At 36.2% G+C, this 20,969-nt stretch overlaps 2 protein-coding genes across 6 annotated transcripts; one reads left to right on the forward strand and one right to left on the reverse strand.

The window, feature by feature from the left end:
* Nucleotides 1-57: 57 nt before the first annotated feature.
* LOC135680884 (glyoxylate reductase/hydroxypyruvate reductase) lies at nt 58-14,441 on the reverse strand. Of its 4 annotated transcripts, none has more exons than XM_089113700.1 (13): nt 14,362-14,441; nt 12,584-12,659; nt 11,987-12,120; nt 11,425-11,543; nt 10,708-10,778; nt 10,089-10,177; nt 8,312-8,389; nt 7,852-7,878; nt 6,836-6,907; nt 6,025-6,088; nt 5,353-5,410; nt 3,526-3,598; nt 58-388 (listed from the first exon to the last, which is right to left on the reverse strand). In XM_089113700.1, exons 2-13 carry the CDS (start codon nt 12,652-12,654, stop codon nt 270-272), a joined length of 975 nt encoding a protein of 324 aa, XP_088969826.1. In that variant the 5' UTR covers nt 12,655-12,659; nt 14,362-14,441; the 3' UTR covers nt 58-269. The 4 variants fall into 4 exon arrangements, with proteins under 4 accessions (XP_088969826.1, XP_088969827.1, XP_088969825.1 ...); XM_089113701.1 differs by having other exon boundaries at nt 14,370-14,430; XM_089113699.1 differs by lacking the exon at nt 10,089-10,177 and adding an exon at nt 9,446-9,531 and having other exon boundaries at nt 14,265-14,372.
* Nucleotides 14,439-20,282, forward strand: LOC135680879 (uncharacterized). 2 transcript variants are annotated; one of them, XM_065195092.2, is made up of 4 exons: nt 14,439-15,101; nt 16,132-16,212; nt 17,133-18,980; nt 19,178-20,282. In XM_065195092.2, exons 1-4 carry the CDS (start codon nt 14,615-14,617, stop codon nt 19,828-19,830), a joined length of 3,069 nt encoding a protein of 1,022 aa, XP_065051164.2. In that variant the 5' UTR covers nt 14,439-14,614; the 3' UTR covers nt 19,831-20,282. The 2 variants fall into 2 exon arrangements, with proteins under 2 accessions (XP_065051164.2, XP_065051165.2); XM_065195093.2 differs by lacking the exon at nt 16,132-16,212.
* Nucleotides 20,283-20,969: the final 687 nt, after the last annotated feature.

Below are 20,969 nucleotides of genomic sequence, written 5' to 3' on the forward strand. Positions count from 1 at the left end.
GAAAAGACAATAAAAATGAGAGGTGTTGATCATAAAAACTGTCTGAACGTTTTCAGAATGTCTATGGGGTTATTGCAATATATGACAAACAAAACCATTTATATTTCTTCATAAGCTACTTTCATGAAGAAACATTTCTACAATTATCCTGGCACTTACAAAACATTTAGATTTCGTATCCCTCCATCACTTTAGCAACAGAGTAAAATGTCATATCACAAGAGAAAACGTTTTGAACGTGATTGGCCACATTCTTGGAACAAACTGTTTCATACGACCTTGGCTGGCATGTCTTTCCCATCTAATGCTGCAAGAAGGTTCTTCACAGCCAGCACTGCCATATCAACTCGAGTCTGCACCTCTGCACTGCCAATGTGAGGCAAAACCACTATGGGAAAGAGATAATGTGTAATAGCACAAAGTCATAAAGCGATGTATACATACCAAAATTCTAAGTGATCTCACAGAAGGAAATAAAACCAATGGCAACAGACTGGAAACCCTGCTTTCAAGGATAGGACCAAGGATCAAGATGGGGGTTAAAATAGAACAATGAAGAAAATTACTACAAATCACAAGGACAAGGGGCCACTGCCCCAATACCCCCGTGGTGCAAGCGCTTTTGACGACACCCCAGTAAATGAAACACAAGGGGAGAAAAAGCACAATCTTTTTTGTGAAAGTACATCTGCATAAGAAGATCTTTCTACCTTGGACCCTTATTAATCAATTACAATTTTGAAGACTAATTCATAATTAGAAAGGAATAGAATAGTGTCATTTTAAGTACAAAAAAGAGTCTATTTCCATTAGTTTCGCTAGGGACAATAATTTTGTCGCGTCACAGAGTTGAGAGTCCTGATAAACGACTTCAAATAATGAACAGAAATATGGAGATTAAACCAAATATGATCTAATGTAACCATGAAAGAGCAAAGAAGACACAAAATAGAAAACGTTGACTGCTAATGTTGGGCAAAATTAAATGAAGGCGGTAAATGTTCTATAGCTGGTACCACATTGGTTGGGCCCTTTAGATGATGCATATCTTGCGATCGTAGATGCGTTGTGTAGATTTTGTGGTACTGTGCTACCACAATTCTCCAGTCAGGTGTTGTTTACAGTACTCAGAAGCGAACATCAAGGAAATTTACCGGCAAAGTTATGGCGCAACAATGAATTTAGTCGCGTTGTTAATTTTCCATCTCGCTGAACACGAATAAAATCGACAAATCAAATGTGACGCATTAAAGAGGCCGGGAAGCATTTGCCTGAAAAAAATATTGTTTCTTTCTGCGAAATTGCCGGAAATGTGACAGAAAATTAGAGGTAAGTGGAATTAAAGACGTTACATTCAATGTGCTGCCTACGTAGTCGTTTACATACGGCAATATCAAAATATCAAAGTAAATAAGACGAGGATGCGCCCAAGAACTGGAATCATTCAAAGAATCATGAAAGCGGATCGTGTTAGGATCGAGCCGATATAAGCTGTGCAGGCCAAACAGTGTTTCAAAAAAGAACAAAGTCTTAAGCATTTACCACCCGCATCCTTTGAAAATTAAACTCAGTTTCAAAACTCAGACTTTGATAAAACATATGCTGTGATTCTTTCCCGCCCAATCATCCCGGACAAAAAACTTTCGAAAAGAAGCTTTTGAAAGGATACTGATTTAAGCCTAATTTTCTGACAGATTTAGGACACTTTTGTATATTTGGCACAAAAATGTAAAAAGTAACCATTTTGTACTTTCGCGTGCGTTTTAAATGCTCCTACAGGTCTGCTTGACCATGCTCAAGCTATTATTGCTCGAACGATTTAATAATTTCATAAACAATAAACAAGTGTATTCGACAGCAGAACTGTAAAGCAATTCAAGGGTAAGAAAGATCCATAAGGAGATACGACAAACATGAAATTTTTGACATGAAAAACAACTAGACGGTTAAAATGTGAATCTATCATTATTTGGGGGGTCGCAGTACTTTAGGTTTCTACCGCAGTGCTTTAGTTTTGTAGTCATAAAGTAGATTCTACTAAACATTGAGGGTAGCAGATTGATTCATTTATGGAGATGTTCAAAACGAAAGAAAATAATAAGGACCTTTACAGCATCATTATAATTAAAAATGGTGAAGATGTATTTGATTTTGAACCTCCATAAAACATCATTGTTTGGAGTTGGAGAGGCGATGAAAAGAAAAAAATATTTTTGTGGTACAGAATTTCAAAGTGGCTTTAAAAAAGGAAACATTTTGAAACATACCAAAGCTTAAGTATGTTTCAAAATGTTTGTTTTCTACATAAGGTGGAATATAATGGGCAGTTTTGGGGAAAGGGCTAGAAATCAGTTCCAGGAAAAAACCGAAGTAATGTTGAAATTTATCCATCGTTAGGCAGCTCACTAAGAGCACCAAATCTCTGCCCCTTTGAACTTCCCGGTGTACCAATACCTGCCTATTAGGTGTCTGTAATAACACACCGCACTTACAACGCAGTTGTGCAGTAACTACAACAGATACAGCCTCAAAATAGAAACAGTAAACGAGCAATAAGACGATGTTTTAAGCCTTTTAAGACGTGACTTTCAATATAAGTAGAAATATGGTTCTCTAAAATGTAATGAGCATGGCGAAACACGAATGCCGATGATCATTTCTTGGCTGTAAACAACTCTGACACGTCGTGTAGGTATGCAAGCAATACCTAACCAGTGTTCTTGATATTCGTCATAATTGACCAAATGAAAGTGAATTTGTAAATTGTTGCTAATATTAAAAAGGGTAGATATTACAGAAAAACGTCACATGAGAAGCGAAAGACGTCAGGAGAAAAAGGCACACGGGGGCAGATCAAATTATTGGGTTGCATATTCTGAGAAAAGAGGATTTTTATGCTTCATTGAAAAGTAGATTATTGAGCAAGAGCCAGATGGACCGATGAACTGGGCTTCATCCAAGACTAACGAACGAAAATAAAATTGGAACAGTTGATAAAAAGAATGTGGAACAGTTGATAAAAAGAATGTAAAATCAAAGCAGAAAAGATGTAAATAAATGCTCATATGAAATGAAAGTATAAGATTTTAAAAACTGAAAACTCAAAGCAAAGAAAAGAAAGAAATAAGATGATGTCATTGATGTTTTGCACGTGATTAGATGTGGTATGTTAAAGTATTTAGAAGAGCGGGTGACCTTGTAGCAATAAGGTGTTATTCTTATGAAATTCAATAGTTAATCACACCTAGAAATCGGGTGATGGTATGAAGAAACGAATTCGGCAAAAAGTAGACCTGAAACCACAAGCAAATTGTGGGAGACGTATACTAAAAAAAATGAAAAGTTACTTACGAGGATACAAGGATACTTATGAAAAAAAGTTCTAAAATATCGCAATATCACGGGAAAAATCTCAAAAACACAGAACAACTTACACCCATTCAAGGCAGTTTTAATTTTAACTATATGCTTCAAAGTTTAAGGAGGAACAAAAATTCTCGATAAAACATCTCATAAGATCCTTACCACAGTTTTCTAGTGTGAACAATTCGTGATCTGTTGCTAGTGGTTCAGGCGTTGTTACATCTAAACCAGCAGCCTACAAGGTATGATCAACGCACATGAAACGGGGAACGAGGGAAATGAGAGAGATTTTCAAAAAGAGCCACCACAGAATTTATTAAAATCAAGCAAAATAGATTACAGTACAGCAAAAAAAATCAAATTGGCAACTACAATAAATCCATCCAGTAGGGGTGAGGGGATATTTAAACATACCTGAACATAGTATACCCACTGAGCAGGGGGAGGGATATTTGAAAATACTTGAACATAGTATGTACCCATCCAGTAGGTGGGAGGGGTATTTGAACATACTTGAACATAGTATACCCATCCAGTAGGTAGGAGGGATACTGAAACATACTTGAACATAGTATACCCATCCAGTAGGTGGGAGGGGTATTTGAACATACTTGAACATAGTATACCCATCCAGTAGGTGGGAGGGGTACTGAAACATACTTGAACATAGTACATCCATCCAGTAGGTGGGAGGGGTACTTAAACATACTTGAACATAGTATACCCATTCAGTAGGTGGGAGGGGTATTTGAACATACTTGAACATAGTATACCCATCCAGCAGGTGGGAGGGGTACTGAAACATACTTGAACATAGTATACCCATCCAGTAGGTGGGAGGGGTACTGAAACATACTTGAACATAGTATACCCATCCAGTAGGTGGGAGGGGTACTTAAACATACTTGAACATAGTATACCCATCCAGTAGGTGGGAGGGGTACTGAAACATACTTGAACATAGTATACCCATTCAGTAGGGGGAGGGGTACTGAAACATACTTGAACATAGTATACCCACTCAGTAGGGGGGGGGGGATTTGAACATACTTGAACATAGTATACCCATCCAGTAGGGAGAGGGGTATTTGAACATACTTGAACATAGTATACCCATTCAGAAGGGGAGGGGTAATTGAACATACTTGAACAAAGTATACCCATCCAGTAGGTGGGAGGGGTACTTAAACATACTTGAACATAGTATACCCATCCAGTAGGTGGGAGGGGTACTGAAACATACTTGAACATAGTATACCCATCCAGTAGGTGGGAGGGGTACTGAAACATACTTGAACATAGTATACCCATCCAGTAGGTGGGAGGGGTACTGAAACATACTTGAACATAGTATACCCATTCAGTAGGAGGAGGGGTATTTGAAAATACTTGAACATAGTATACCCATCCAGTAGGGGGAGGGGTATTTGAACATACTTGAACATAGTATACCCATCCAGTAGGGGGAGGGGTACTTAAACATACTTGAACATAGTATACCCACCCAGTAGGGGGGAGGGGTATTTTAAAATACTTGAACATAAGGTTCTAGTGGTAATCTTTTGGGTTTGAGTAATGGGGGCTCTAAACAAAGCATTTGTTTTTTGGAGATCCTCAAACCTTAAGACGAAAAAATCGCAATTTATTTAAATACCTTGTTTTAGAAAATTAAATTCATTTTGTTTGGGGTTCGAAAATTCAGCATTCATAATTTTTATGACTCTAGAAATTTGTGTAAACGTGATAATTTTTCTGTATGAAGATTCTTCCCTCCTGCGATTTTGCCTTAGATATTTGATGCAAAGATATCTCTAGCATGAATTGTTGTAGAATACATGATTAATCTTTCGCGAAAACATAATAAACTTCAGTGCGACAGCAATTAACAAAAGTTAAAAATTTCAGTATCAAGGCTTGACTAGAAAGGGTAAATAAAAACTGAAAATGGAAGATGAAAAAGAAGGAAGTTGTTTGGTTGACAAAATTTACCTTAATCTGCTTTGACTTCAACGCTTCGATTAAATCTTCTTGGTTGACAACACCACCCCTGTATTTCAAAATATTTTGGCATAATTTTGGCCAAGAATTGTCCTTTAGCATAAAATCTGGCATATTTTGAAATCTAGCATAATTCTGGCATGATTTTAATATTTGATAAGAAAATCAATTTTTTCATTGATAAGTGATCCGCTGTCGATCGTAACTGCATGCAAATACATTACACCCGCATGTGTGTCTATCATATGTGGCTATGAGTAAATTGTGACGCCGTCTTATCATAACATACCAGTACAAGAAAGCAAGGGTTAGGTAAGTGATATCGACATTTCTGCTAAAATCATTCCCAGACTTCGGCAGACCTCAATGAGTAAAAAACATTGAAGTACTTTGGGTATCCTTATACTGTGATATGTTTCAATGGCAGAATACTAGGTTTTTATAGAAATAAGAAACAGTTCCAATAAAAAGAACTCGAAGAAACTTTATTTTCATCAATTCTGGGCAAGTATGAAGTACGCCCTTTCCAATGGAACAGAAACTATTCAAAGAGGGCTTATCGTGTGTCAACCGTACCGTGTATCAACGTGTATAGTGTACGTATCTAACAAGTCAATAGACTTGCAACACTGCAGATGCATACTGATACCAATTGGTACCCACCTGCTTGTATTGATGAATATTGCCGTGTCTTTCATCTTTGAGAATGCATCTTTATTGAACATTTCTTGAAAAGAAATTCATGAATATAATGTATGCGAATAACGCACTGTGTACAAAAGATTTTTAACACAAAATCACGCTTGTAGTGAGGACTTCAATGAGATCGTTTACTCTGCAAAAGGGAGCTTGTTCTTGTGCACAAAGTCAAAGATATTATAACTGCGCATAAAGCACTTGTCCGCAACCTAATCCCACTCCTGTCCCATCCCCGCTACACTACTGTGATGGATATCGTGGCTTCCCTTTCACGTCATACAGTCTAAATTTGCATATGTACTTCAAAAGAACCGCAAAAGCCACAAAAAACTGACCTCGTTTCGTGCTATTGTTCTCACTAAATTTTGTTCTTCTACTGATACACACTTCTTTATAAGAATATTTTTCGAAGCCTCGATATTTTTAAATTATTTTATTTTGAGCCTAAGATTGTTTTTAAATTACTCTTGATGAAGCTTGAGCCTTGCATTATTCTAAAATTATCCTTAAAGTTCAGCGATTTTGCGCCTTTATATTCTTATAGACTAGATTATTATAAAAAAAGTACGTAGAAAGAGTTAAAAAAAGCATTGTGGTTACACACTCTAGTTTTATAAGAACACACTTTGTAAGAACACTTAATTTTCATTTTAACAAAACAGAAGAGGTTGTCAAACATGCTACCGAAGATTTCATGCAAAACCGTTACTAAGTGGTCTTAGAAACAATATATGATATGCAATTTGAAATGTCAAGAATGCTTGCCTATACACACCTTGTGTACTTCCGTTCAGTGCACAACAAGCAATTACGAAGTCAGATTGTTGTAGAAGGCTGTCTAAAGAAGCTGAAATGAAAATGCTTTATCAAAATGGAGGCAGAATTAATCATTAGCTTCACGGATTGAAGAAAAGTACATGTCTTTTAGAAATCAAACAAGCATCTTTAAGGTAGGGGGGTAGGGGCCTTCGGAATGAAATGGCAAACTGGCAGGAAACAATTAGAGTCAGACCATCGGTCAGCCCCCCCCCCCCCAATATTTGGAGAAATTCCTGAGGTCACCTGAATGTGCGTTTGCTAGCAACCTCTGTACCAATCTGTTAGCTTCGGTATCAAGCTGTCACATTCTTCATGAAACAGGCTAACGGGTGATATCTACGTACTAACGGGTCGGTCATCTTCAAAAAGTCATCAATTAGATGACACATAAAAAACATAAATACAATACGACTAAAATAAACAATTATACTTATCAGATGAAGGTGTTAGAAATAAGTAGGTATAATGTAAACATTTTTCTATGCAAAACTCTTATTCTCCTCTCACAAAAGCTTTACAAATTTTTCTTCTAAATTGTTTGCAAGAAAAAAGTATATCTTAGTCCCTTTCGTACACAAGGTAAAGACTATACCAATTTTTTATAAGAAATCATGGACTTAGTATTTGGGGAAATATCCAAGAATTCTACCAGCCAGAGGAAAGGCTGCTTACAACATGGAGTTGTTTACGAGCGAGGAAAAGTATTTATGAAAACATTTTACGAGCATGAGCGTTATCATGTGTCTGGTGAGACAGGGGAACGTGTGCTGCTTTTCCACTACCATTTGGGTTAATTGCTGTTTTCTTCTGGACCTTAGTTGTTCTGATGGGTAAGGATGATTCTGTTACATATGTGTATTCTATGCCTTGTAACATCCTCTTTCTAATGTTGTATTTGTCAAGAAACAAATTAATAGATTTTTAGCCTTAACATTTTCCCTGAAACAAGTAATCAAGAAACAGAATACTTACAATATATTGCTCCTAAATCTTTAGTTGCTGAAAAAGACATGGAGTTTCTCGTAAGATCATGCAATATCTATTAACATAACTGTTTAAAAGGCCCTTCGACTCCATCTATACTTTTAAACCTCGTTTTTACAAAGTTAAAAGCCCTATAATATCTTTTAATTGCCCACCCCCCCCCCTTGTTCAACAATTAAAACAAATTACGCAGCAAACGAAGAAAAACAAATAAGAATAATGATTATGATAAAGGAATGACAAGGGGATGTTTTCGTATAACCTTTTGCGACAGAAACAACTTTTAGATTGTGTAAATTTATTGTTGAATTCACAATGGTTACAGCTTAAGATAGAAAGGTAAAAAATTAAAACAGCATGGTCGCAGGTAAAAATGATTGAGGATTCGAAACAGCGTTGGTCAGATAGAATTCAATGTTTCTAAGCAATGATATCTATTCAAACTAACCACTTTCATTTTCCTTTCTTCCAGTGTAAAGAATTTTCTTGATGCCAAAGGGTACAAGTCTTTGGGCAACTGCATGCCCTAAAACAGAATTGGATAGCTGTAAGAAACTTTTATGGGAAGGCTTCAAATTCGTTTTTCCGCGCCTTGCCACTAATCGACGTTAGGGAGTTTTGCGAGGTGACGCCGTGAAAGTTATCAAATAAGTATCGACTCTAGATACCATATTTGATCTATTTAACGCCGGGGGCGTAATATTTTTTTTAGTTTTTAGGGTGGGCGTTGATTAGAGAGGGGCGTTAATTAGAAAAATAGGGTTAATTTTAAAATTCCTGAAAGCAAATTTGTGTACCTTATCCTCTGAATTTCTTCCAAGAATCTCAGAAAAATTATACAACGGAAAAAATAGAACAACCTCAAAACAACCAAACAACAATTTATCAAACATTTTTATCAGCGGCGTTAAATAAAAAGGGGGCGTAAATTGACTTTTTTCACTTTTAGGATGGTCGTTAATGAGGAAGGGGCGTTAAAAAGGAAGAGGGCGTTAAAAAGATCAAATACAATAATTCAATTCCTGTTTAAGCAATCAATTTTGCAGGCTGTCGCATTTTGCGGTAAGCTAAGGCCAATATCTTACTGCAAAAATAAAAAAAAATCGATTTTCCTTGTTGAAACTAGTATAAATGGCTGGGAGTTTTAAGATAACATCTGCAGGATACAAAGCATGAAAAATCGATTTTTAAGCTTTTCTCAATTTCATAAAACAATGAATTTCGTTGCAAAAATAGAATTTAAAGCAAATTAAGATATCCAGAGAAGATGAGTTACGCGATTACGGAAATATGTGTAGCAATTCAAATCGACTGGCAATTTGACTGAAGAAACCAAATTGGTGGCAAAATTTCCTCTGCAAAGTGCAACCCAACTGATATATCGATTTGCTTGTCATGTTAATGTTTCTTAATTGTGAGATCTATTTCTCTACCTAATTATTCCTATAGTTATTATCATACTTTCCATTGTGCCTCCATTCTCGAAAGCGCAAGACTTGGAAGGTATGCAATACAGCAGATTTGATAAAATGAATCTAAACTTTCCATTATTCATGATTTTTTGTTTAAACAAGATACTGACCTATTCTGCCTAGGCCAACAATGCCGACAACAGAGTTTTTTAACGACGGTCCACACATCCACAGGGTATCCCAGGAAGAGTTTCCTCTAAAAACGACAAAAGGCTTTTCCGTGGATAAGGTCTGTAGCAAGGAAGTAAGGACCAAATTTCACTTCTTTTAAGAGTTCATGTTGTCGATACAGCATCGCTAACCAGATTAGTTAGCTTTCAAAATCTTAAAATGCCTGATAGAAACATCGTCTCGAGCTTCAAATCCACTATTCAAATAGGACTGGATGTCCTTTATTTGTTAGGACATGTACAACGGCGTCTTGTCCAGAACAAACAGTGTTTTGTGACATATTGCCAAAACTAAACAAAGAAAAGTATTTGCTGAAAAAATTCTTCCTTTTCAGCTCGAAGTACAATTTTCAAGCTAAGTCGTGCTCTAATGATTAACTCCTATTGGCCTTATCTCCATAACTTTATCAGTGCTTTTTCATTTTGCTCATACGTAAAGCTTCAAGGCTAGAAATGTTTTGTTACATTTCATGAAATATTTCTAGAAATATTTGATTTTTTAGTTAGGCTTTTTGTGGTTGCTTCCTTTTCAGTCTGCATTTTAGCTTGCTTTTATTGTGTTTGTAGACTTAGGAAAACTAACCAATTCGTCCTATTCCACAAATGCCAATAATGCTGTTTTTTAAGCTGGTCCCACACATCCACAGGGGGCTCCAGGTTCCCCAACCTCCCCTAAAAAGCAATTCACCTATTCATCAATTCATCATTTCCATCTATGATGTTTTCAAGTATAAAGGATATCCAAACAAAAACAATCAGATGAACAAACTCAAATACACCAGAAGGTTACGTCTGCGTCCTTTCTTAATGTCATAGAAAGATTATTAAACATCGCATTATTATTAAAATTTAAATGGGAATATATAGCCAGGAGTGAATCGAGAGCTGTTTAGACAGATTCCAAAAGGCCTGACTGAAAGGATTTCTATAAAAAAAACAAACCACTATCCGAGTTTATTATGGATTGTGGAGGGGGCTACAGAATTTATTAAGGATTGTGGAGGAGGAGAGCTCCACATGCAATAGCTAAGAGCAAGACAATTCATTGTATGGCTTTAAGTTTAGTTTGGGAATCACTGGTGGGGTAGGGGACAGCTAAGCACTTAGCTAAATAGTGACAATATTGTAACTATAAAAATCTGACTTGTATTTGGTAAAGAAGACAAAATTGTCCCCATCTGACAAAAACAGAATGATCTTACTGTCTAGCTTCTTTATTTGCTTCAAACAATCTTCGTGAGGTTGCTAGGAGTAATGCCACTGTCAAATCGGCCTGAAACAGAGGAGAAACACATACAACAAAAAGGTTTTTTCTGATTCTTTCCTAAAATATATCAACATCATAACATCATTCTTTTTAAAAATATCATAAAAATATCAACAGGTGATTACAAAATATACAAAAAATTGAAACTATATTTCAGTCATCAAACGTTCTGGATGATTCAATTCAATCGGAAATACCTACCCTTTTTGTATATAACCTTACCAATCTTCTCTTTAGAAAACAACTCAATCTTCCTTCAGATGAAATGTTGCCCTATTTGTTTCTTGAAGTTTTCCCTTAACATTTTGAATAAAAGTTCCTTAGAAATGGAATTCAAGTAAAATCAATGGTTTGGTCTTTATGCTCTTTCAGGAAAAAAGAAAAGTTCAAGCCCAATGATAAAATCTTCTCACTTTATATACTCTTTTCAAGTTATACATGCATGTCCTCAAGACTACTGCATTGTTGGGTAGACTTGCTCCAGCTAACAGGCAAGAAGCCATAATGTTTCCTGGACTCTGTATATTTCTTAGAAAATAGTGAAGAGTATTTTTTGTGAAGCATCTGAGTCTTTGTTATCCTTCCTTGCAAAGTTCATAGCATCATAAAATGGCATTGCATTATTGAAATGTTTTTACAAAATGGTACTTACAGTTGCATCTGTAAGGACATCAGGTGTGTTTCCCAAAATAATTCCTCTCTTTTTCAATTCTGGCACAGAGACATGGTCATATCCAACAGACATTGTGCTTACAACCTTCAACTGCTTTCCTGTTAGCAAAGAAATTAATTTCACCAAGGGGGCAGTAGCAATAGAATTATGTATAGTGAATTTCTACAGAATTTCCTTGTATTTTGTGAGATAGTATTGGATAGCATTGCAATACCAATATAAACAAAGCATTCTAACAGATGGCTGTAAAAAGAATTTGCCATAATATTTGCTCTTTGCTGCAGCCCTGGTTATTAAGAAAAAGTGGATAATCTTACAAATATGAATAAAGGTAAAGAAATTGTATCAAGATCAAAGAAGCTCAAACTATACCAGGATTTGACTATAAACTGTTAAACTGAACCAATTTTGACCAATTTTGTACAAGCATTTGGCAATTTTAATTCAATTATACTTATATACATTCAGCAAATTTAATAATGTAATGCAAGTTACCTAATTCATTTGCTGAAATTAACAAATGAATTCATCAAAATCTTACCTGCCGCATCTAATAATTCACTATCTATCTTGTCAGTTATCAGGCATAAAAGTCCATCGATGCCAGAAACCTTTTCAAGTAGTGTCTGTCTAGGAATGGGTACCTCAGAGTATGGCCAAATATCAATCTTGTGTCTATAAGAAATTTTTTAGAAAATGTAAAGAAATTTTTACAAAAATTTCTTAGGGTACCAGAATCATGTCTATCCAGTTTCCATTTGCTGTAGTAAGTGTATTTAAAAAACTATGTTCTTTTAAACATTTAACAACCCTACCTTATGATGGTCATTAAATAACATAATTATGCATCTGGTCTTTAAGGAGGCCTTCAGACTGAAACTATTACCAAATTTTCTTTTGGAGCTAATCATAAGCAATCCAACTTTTTATTACAATACTTTGAAAAATTTCTTATTTACACACTCTTAATCCTCAAGCACAAAATCATCTATAACTAACCACTTATTTGATAGTTCTTGTGTTGTGATTTTATGCTCTTCGACATTTCTTAGTTTGGTGGTTTAGGATCAGCTAATGAACCCTGGCTGTTTTAAAAAAATCTAGTTCTAACATCCATTAGAAAAATTTAATGTGTTACCTTGATTCTTTAAGCAAATCCATGGCAGCATCAGGAAGTTTCCTGGCAACAAGTATTCTAGATCCTTGCATTGTGCCTACAAGGTATTTATATATTTAGTCTGCTAACAACAGGAATATACATTAGAGGGTAAATTTTGGAGAGCATAGGCCTGTTTACATAAGGAGTGTTTGTTCAACTAATTGCAATTTGAATTTATATTTCAGTAATGGAATAAAAGTGATATGAAAAAAAATTGGAATTTTTGATTGGTTTTGTTTTTTGCTTATCTTAAAAAAGACAAAGAGAGAAAATAAACTCTTTCCATCTACAAAAGTGCATTTATGAAACCGTGAAAAACAGAGTACTTGTTACTGATATACTGCCCCTTTTTTATCAGGGAGATCAAACTTTAATTCGCGATTTTATTCAAGAACCAAAAAGCAGGGGTTGCACTAGAAACCAAACAACGATGTGCCAACAGTCTTAGAAAAATTCAAGTGCCGACAGCTATAAAAATGGTTGCCGACATATTTCATGAACTTCCCTTTACTGTATCTTTAAGTCCTACAATCTTTTGAAAATGAAGGAAAAAATGTCAATCAAATCGTGTATACCTTCTTTTAAACAGATTGATGACAAAGTTAAAGTCAAGCATTTTGCCCTGCTTTGACTGAATATCATGGAAATATCTTGTTGACAGTGAAAATGGCTATGCATTTAATACATTCAAGAAAATTTATTGGAGCCATTTTCTTCCAATTATATGATAAGTTCCACTATTCTTGGGCATACTTTTGTTATGTTTGATCAATTCCAATCTTGAAAATTGAATTCATTACTTTATAAGGCCCCATAAAGCCTTGAAGCCAAGGGAAAATTTGCTTCTTTGCCCCCTTGCCTCCCTCTTTGTGGCCCTGGTTATTTCATTCCTCTCAGATTCCTAATGAATCATGGAGCTGGGCAACAGTTTTTGATAGAACATTTTCTCAAAAGGACAATTTATAAAAACAAGAGCCTCCAAATTTCTTTTTTTCAATTGATTCAAATTGGTCAAGAGATTAAGAATCAACATGGCTGAGGTACTTTAGAATGTAATTCTGAACAAAGTTTTTCCCTTCTAGAGGTGCTTTGACGCTGAATTTTCAAACTTTGTTTGCAAATGGTGCCTTAATACCCTCCTTAAGCACAATATTTAGCAATTGCACTGTTTGCACCCTCATGATTTATGAAGAAACCAAGAACAATCATGCCTCATAGTTCTAATGGTTATAATGGTTTTACTAAGAGTCATAAAGCCAGCCTGAACTTCAATTTAATGGTGTTTATAAAAAAAGTAAATTCATTCAAAAGTTTCAAAGTGCCTACAGTTCTTTTTTTCTTATATTGGGCTGCCAACGGGTTGTCAATGGGAACTTTTGGAGAGGGGCAGCTGCCCCCCTTGACACCCCATAGTGTCATCCCTACCAACAAGCCGGTCTGGATTTCATGGCAGTTTTTGAAGAGATCTCGGGAGTGCACAAGCTATTACCCAGGAGTGCAAGAGTGATAAGTGCAAGAGTGATAAGTGTGCACATTTGAGTGTGCATCAAATTTCTCAGTGATTCTTGAATGTGTGCATATTTTTTTCGGCACTTTTTTCCTGTTTATATCAATTTTACATCTCTGGGAAATTCATGATTGAGAGTTGAACTATGCTTACCTACCACTACCATCAGTGGCCGTTATTCAAATTAAAGAGATAATTTAAAAAAATAATGTTTAAAAAGGCCAAAAAGTAAGAGGCCAAGCCATAATACTTTATCATCTGTCACAGAAGCCTTCTCTTTCTTCTTTCTTTCTCAGAGGTCTGTTATACCCCTGTGTTTAGTTTTCTTCAGAACGAGGCTTTTCTTCGAAGAAAGCGAAAGTGCTAAAATGGGAGGCGACAAGGAAGTGCTGTATGCAGAAAAGGTTTTGATTCCTTGCCCAGTATTTTCTTTTTCTTTAAGCCTCGAAATCCTTCCCATGATCCGTTGAAACTGTTAAGAGCCATTCTACTCGGCTAAAAAGATGGAAACACCAAACGGAGCAAGAAGATCGCCATCCACTCCTCGCCAAATTGCAAAGCAGTCGTTCTGGACCACGCAAACAGGACCATTAGTTGAAGCTAACACGTCTGCAATGCATTCATATTCCTCTACCGTAAGCTCTTTTACTAATTTGTCATTGTCAAGCCAAGACATTCCCTTAGAAAGGCAGTGTTCTGTAGCCAGTGGTGATGATATTTTGCTTGTCTCAGAAAGAGTAACTGGTTGGCAAAGACTACTTAGAAATCTCTTGGCACCTGAGGACTCTAGTGATCTTGTTAATCAGCTGGAGGCAGATAGTAGACAATTTAATTGGAAAGTACAAGATGTTTGTGCTAAGGCATTGGGTGAATGGATTAGGAGAAAGGGTGATCAAGCAACTATTACGAGGCTATTAAGTTCTCTAGAAAACATTCACCGGAAAGATGTATCTGATGATTTAAAGAAAAGATACTGCTTTACGTCTCCAGGTAATTTGCGATTTGCTTTTGTTGTCAATTCAGCTATTTTTAGGTGCAGGATGTCGGAAAAACTTAGTAGTAAAAGTCTACAGGGACATTTCAGAGAGACATTTAGCCACAAAACTTTGATCTGTTTCTCTTTATGCAAGTACATGGGCAGGTACATTATTGTTTGGATGTTATAGCCAGCCTAAGCCTTAAATTAAAGGACCATCTCAAATGCATAGCTCCTGTGCCATATTCCATCAACAGGTGACAAGGTACAAAAAAATTGTTGCAGGTGATGCACTAAGATTTATTTGAAAGTTTATCTAAAGCAAGGACCACAGGTCATATTACCAATTGAGAGGACTAGAATGTTTATTTAGGCTAAATATGCTAAAAACCAGGAGGAAGGTGATTTTTATATGTGTTTAAGTACACTTTGGAAATGATTGGGAGGGGGGGGGGCTAAGCCAAGGGACGGATTTAAGTGGCAAGGATAGGGGGGTGTTGGATAATGATTGCCTTTGATTTGGATTGGATAATGTGACTAGAAACTTTATTTGACACCCTTTATTGCCACACCCTTTATGTGACTGGAAACTGATGGAAACACATTTTTAAAACTCAGTCTCTATCTTTCAGATAAAGAAGATAATAAGATTAAGAAAACAACTTCTCTACATCATTTTGCTACAACTGACCACCAAAATATGCACTTTTACCGAATCAAAGCAAAATTCTCCAAAGAACACAAAAATATTGGGGAGGGTGTATCATACCCCCTGCATCCACTGGTAAATCTGTCCCTGGCTTAGCCCCCTCAATCTAGCAGTCACTGATGTATTTATCTGTACACATCTCATGTACTGATAATAACTTGATTTGCTTTATGGTCAAAACCTCATGATCTGCTTTCTGAGAAAGACAGGGACAACTTCTATCATTTTGATGCAGTGTCAATCATTCTCCAATGCAGTGTCACAAAACTAATTGTCTGTGGCCATTTGTTTATCCCAAAATCCTATCATGATAAATGCATTATTTCACTCCCTAGACTTGCCACTCTTTACAAATAGGACATTCAGTAGCATTCCAAGCTCAATGTCGTCTGCAGCCTCAAGTTACATTGCCTTTGGTAAGAATAATCTTTTGTAAAAGCAAAATTATCCCAGGTTTTCCCGTTAGGTCTTTTAATGAGCCCCATCTTGGCCCAACGAAACAAACTAACGTAATGATAGCTAGGAAAAATTTTAATAATGACATATCAAGGCAAAAACCATCTCCTCTTGAGACATACTGCCATGATCTGCACAGGGCTAGTAAAAATTGTGGACATTACAATAATGAGCCTCTTATTGTGTGAAAAAAGATCATTTAAATTTTATAACTATAATCCTGTTCTTATAATAATCATTTCTAGGATGTTATGAAATTATGTTCTCGTTTTTGGCAACAAGAACAATCATTTTGATCTACTTATTAGCCAAAGCTTAAAAACTTTTGAGAATTAGCTCAACTCATTTCTGATATTCTATTCCCTCTCTAGCTACTATGTGAGGAACAATTCCAATTCCAATGTTATGAAGTTTATTCACAATGAACAATTCCTTCTTTCCTGTTAAACCCAATTAGTGATGTCCCTCCAAAATGCAATCCTGCCTATAGTACTCCTGGGCATAGTATGCTGCCTTTTGTAGCTATACAAAGGTGATGATTGGTGAATTTACTAGCAGCCAATCTGATTTGATCAATACTTAATCTGTAAAACACAGGATATGACAATGAATATAATGATGGTAAATTTTATTACTTACGGATTAGTAAGTTAAACTTTCAATATACATCGGGAAACATTTTGTTTTTGACTTTCTTCTATCACCTGACCCTTTTTAGCCAATTCTAATCGCTATATAACCAATCCAGACTTATTTTTATTGTCGTGTTAAAAATTTAACTATCAGAATATCATGTGACTAGCTGAGCTGATTGTTCAAACCCACCCAAAATCACAACAAGACATTTCTTTTTTCAGAAGCTTTGTTTTTTCTATTCAAGATGTTCCAGAATTTGATCAAAACGAAGATAAAGTGTTTGAAGAGGAACCGTCAGACACTGAAGGGCTGCGTAACTCAAAAGAGGTGGAAAAAATATTAAGCGAACTTAACGACCCCAAAAAGTTTGTTATCTGTTTAGTTGGGCCACCAAAAAGCGGGAAAACAACATCCCTAAACATTCTGTATCAGAAGATCCAGGAAGGCCCGTTCTTTGAAAGTACTAGGGTCGTGAGAATTGTGGCTGATAGAAACTTAAACAGTAACGGGTTAAACAAGAAAATTATCGAGGAGATAACAAGAAAGCCACAAGCTGAGGCAGATCATAGCAAAAAGGCTGCCCGTGCCTTAAATGGGTTGCTCGAAAATTACAATGAAATAATCTTGATTCTCGATCTTTCCTTGATCTCGTTGACTCAAACTGGCAGAAGCATTTGTGAATGTCTCTTAAAATTAAGAAAAGATACCAGGCTCGCTACTAAGTTAAAAATTGTTGTCAGCGCCGTGACGTCATTGAAAAGAACAAGTTTGTATGCGCAGAACAGACACAGTTCGGTGGAAGTAGTAGCGAAACCCTTAAGTGAACAAGAAGCGATGAACTTTATCAGAGAAAAGGATCCAAGCTTTTCAAAAAGGATTGCAAATCTTATCGTATCGAAAATTGAGTGCTTCCCTTTCTATCTTACACGAATTACTGAAAGGGATATTGAAAGTGCATTCGTTGTTGACAACAAGGAGGATCTACTCCGTTATATTGAATGCAAGTTTGAAGAAGTGGAAAAGATGCTTTATGATGAAGAAGTTAAAGAGACCCTAGAGGCGATTATGGGCAATCTTAATGTGACAGAAAAAAGACTTCTGATCCAGGTTTTGACTTTCACGAGCAGATTTAATATTGAGCAAGCAAATCGTATTGTTAACTGCAGGGATGATTTGGAGGACAGTACACTGAATGTATTCTGTGAGCAGGGCACTTTATTTTTGTCGAGAGAGTGTGTTGATTTCAAAGGAATGGTGTATAACATCCCCCGCGTCAATGGTTATATCCTAAGAAGTTTGACTGCATCCGATGACACTCTCAAGAATTCACAAATGGAAGCACTTGCCAAGCATCAGGAGATGTTTCTTAACTTAACTGTACTTTTAAGCAACTGTTTCATGGGATTGCCAATTGGTGCACGAGAGGAGCTTCGTGTTCTAGAGCCATTCACTCCTTCAGATGGTGTTCCAGTCGAAATGTCACTAGCACAATGTTCTACCGACAAGAGAGTACAAAGAATCGTTAGACTTTTTAGGGAAACAGAAGATGACATCATAAAGAGTCTGATGATTTGCAGTGAGCGTAAAAGCATGTACGAGCCAGCTGTCCGCACTGCAACCCAGCTGAACGTATTCCATTTTCTTATTTACATGCTCAAGCCTATGCTAGTTGGCAGAATATACAGACGCATGAAACGAGAGGCTTTGAATTACAAAGATAATGCTTTTGTTGCTAAGCTCAACGTGTGCATTGCCTCGATGAGCATTCACATTAATGGCAACAGGAAGTTCAGTTCTGAAGCAAAGAGTCTCTTCCAAGCAAGTTTGGAAAGCCTAGAGGAACTAAAATGTGATGACAGTGACACAGAGATGCTTTACACTCATTGCTGGCGAGGAATGGGTGTTTGTTTGCTTGCAGAGAGCCTAAAAAGGGATGGCGATACGTCGATGGATCATTTTAACAAAGGGATGGAGTATATTAAAGATGCCAAAACAATGCTCCTCAATCTTGCTCAACAAACTCTCGCAAACAATGCTCAAAGAAATGTAGTAAACAGGGCATACGCTGCAGATTGCGATCAGCTCCAAACAGGTAATCAAGCCAAAGTTGGATTATTTACTCATATTTATGGTGCTAGAATTTTTACATGAAGGCAACAAATAGAATGTCACAAAAGTTGACAAGAGAATGATCCCATTCTTAAAAGTTTGTCAGTCAAAATTAAGTTTGCTGATGATTTAAATTTAGCAAATTTTTAATTTTAATTCTAATTTTGTATTTTTACACAGCGTTCAGTTTGGAGACGACGGAGGCAAACGATGCTCAGGATTTATTGACGGAATCTACAAAAATGTTAGAAGACAATCTTGGCCGCGAACACCCTTTCACATGCAACGCTTATTTTGTGCAAAGCATGTTGCACATGAAGAAGAACGAATTCAAGGAAGCTAAAAGGATTCTTTATTCCAATTTAGAGATGGAGAAAGTCGTCCTTGGGATCCATTGGCAGACTGCAAAGACGCTTTACGAAATTGCTTCATGTATTAGGAAGGAGCTTCAGGCGAATGGACTAGACGATCAGATTACACCAACGATGTCCGACGAGGTACACGACGTTAGGGTGCAAGATCAGAAACAAATGGAGGCTGAACCCTCTCAAGGGTTTTCTTTAGATAGTGATGTATCGGACCACAACCAAGTTATTAAGAGCGAGCGAACAAGAAATGACACAATCACTGCTTCGCAATTCAATGGTGATGAGTTAAAGGAGATGAGAAGTCTGTTAAAACAGGCCGCACGTTTTGCCCTGTTCGCTAATGGAAAATGCAAATTAGCACAAAACTGTTTCCTTATGCTAGCAGAAACAAGCCGGCTACTGGGAAAGAGAAGAGAAGAAAATTACTTCAACGAGAAGGCAATTCGATGCCTCAAGGTTTTTTGAAACTAAGTTTTGTATATTGTGTTCAATTTTTCGTAATTTGGTTTTCTCAAATATTTTGATTTGATATGTACCAAAGGCCTCTTTGAAGTTCGTCCTAAAACGAACCTAATTAATTGTTTTGACGATCAAGTCTCTTAAAGCTTTAATAGAATGAATGTATCACTTTGTATATCACAATATACAGACAGACACACTGATTAATCCTACACAAAATATAAATGTTTCGATTTCAAACATTACCCTAGTTCAAATCAAAACCTTGAATATGATTCATTATACGTATCATATGTATACCATTAAACAGTACCTCTTACCTTCGATACATCTTATCGCATATGTGACGTAATCGTTCGTTTCGTTTCCTTTGGTATGCAAATATGTATACACACTACAATCCCGGACAAAAATGGTTGAGACTTTTCAAAGAAAGCTTATATTTTCACTTTCTTATATTTATATTTTCAATGTTGAATGCATGATTCTGAAGGAGAAATGATAGAACTACAAATCCAACATTGCTTCGCAGGGAAACGAGGAATTCGAATTTACAGGGGCAAGGTAAAGTAGAAAATTACAAAAATTGCATTTTTTCTCAACATTTTATCCGGGATTGTAGCTCTTTGTCGCTGCGTCAACAAGAACAATAAAACAAACAAAATGTTTTCTTTTAGTTTGTTTCCCTTGGATATTTTCTTTTGGATTTTGATATTTTTTTGTGTGCATTTTCTGTATTTTTGTAGTTATTAATTGAACCATAGTATTAAAAACACAGGTTATCCTCTTGCTGATTTCAAACCAATTCGAAATTTGTGGCATAGGTCGTGCTAAAGACAACGAAGTAAAATTTCTGAAAGACATGCTGAAGACAACGAAGTGTGTTGAAGTTCGCGTCCTTCTTGTAGGTGGGTCCCAAAAACTAAGTTAGCTGCGTGTGGTACTTATCTAAATAACGACGAAAACAGACTGTTAGCAACACGATGTTATCAAGTGACAAGTCAATTTCTTGTAGATTGACCGATACTTATCAGGGAATCTGATTGGTTAGAATAAGTCTGTCAATCAAAATCAACCAATTATAATTAAAGCTTGTTGTACACGTGTCACTGTATGAAATATTTTACTCCTTTGATGAAAGTAGT

The sequence above is a fragment of the Rhopilema esculentum genome, chromosome 18 (assembly GCF_057945365.1).
Source record: "Rhopilema esculentum isolate cy_ngs chromosome 18, ASM5794536v1, whole genome shotgun sequence".
In the NCBI taxonomy this organism is placed as follows: Eukaryota; Metazoa; Cnidaria; class Scyphozoa; order Rhizostomeae; family Rhizostomatidae; genus Rhopilema; species Rhopilema esculentum.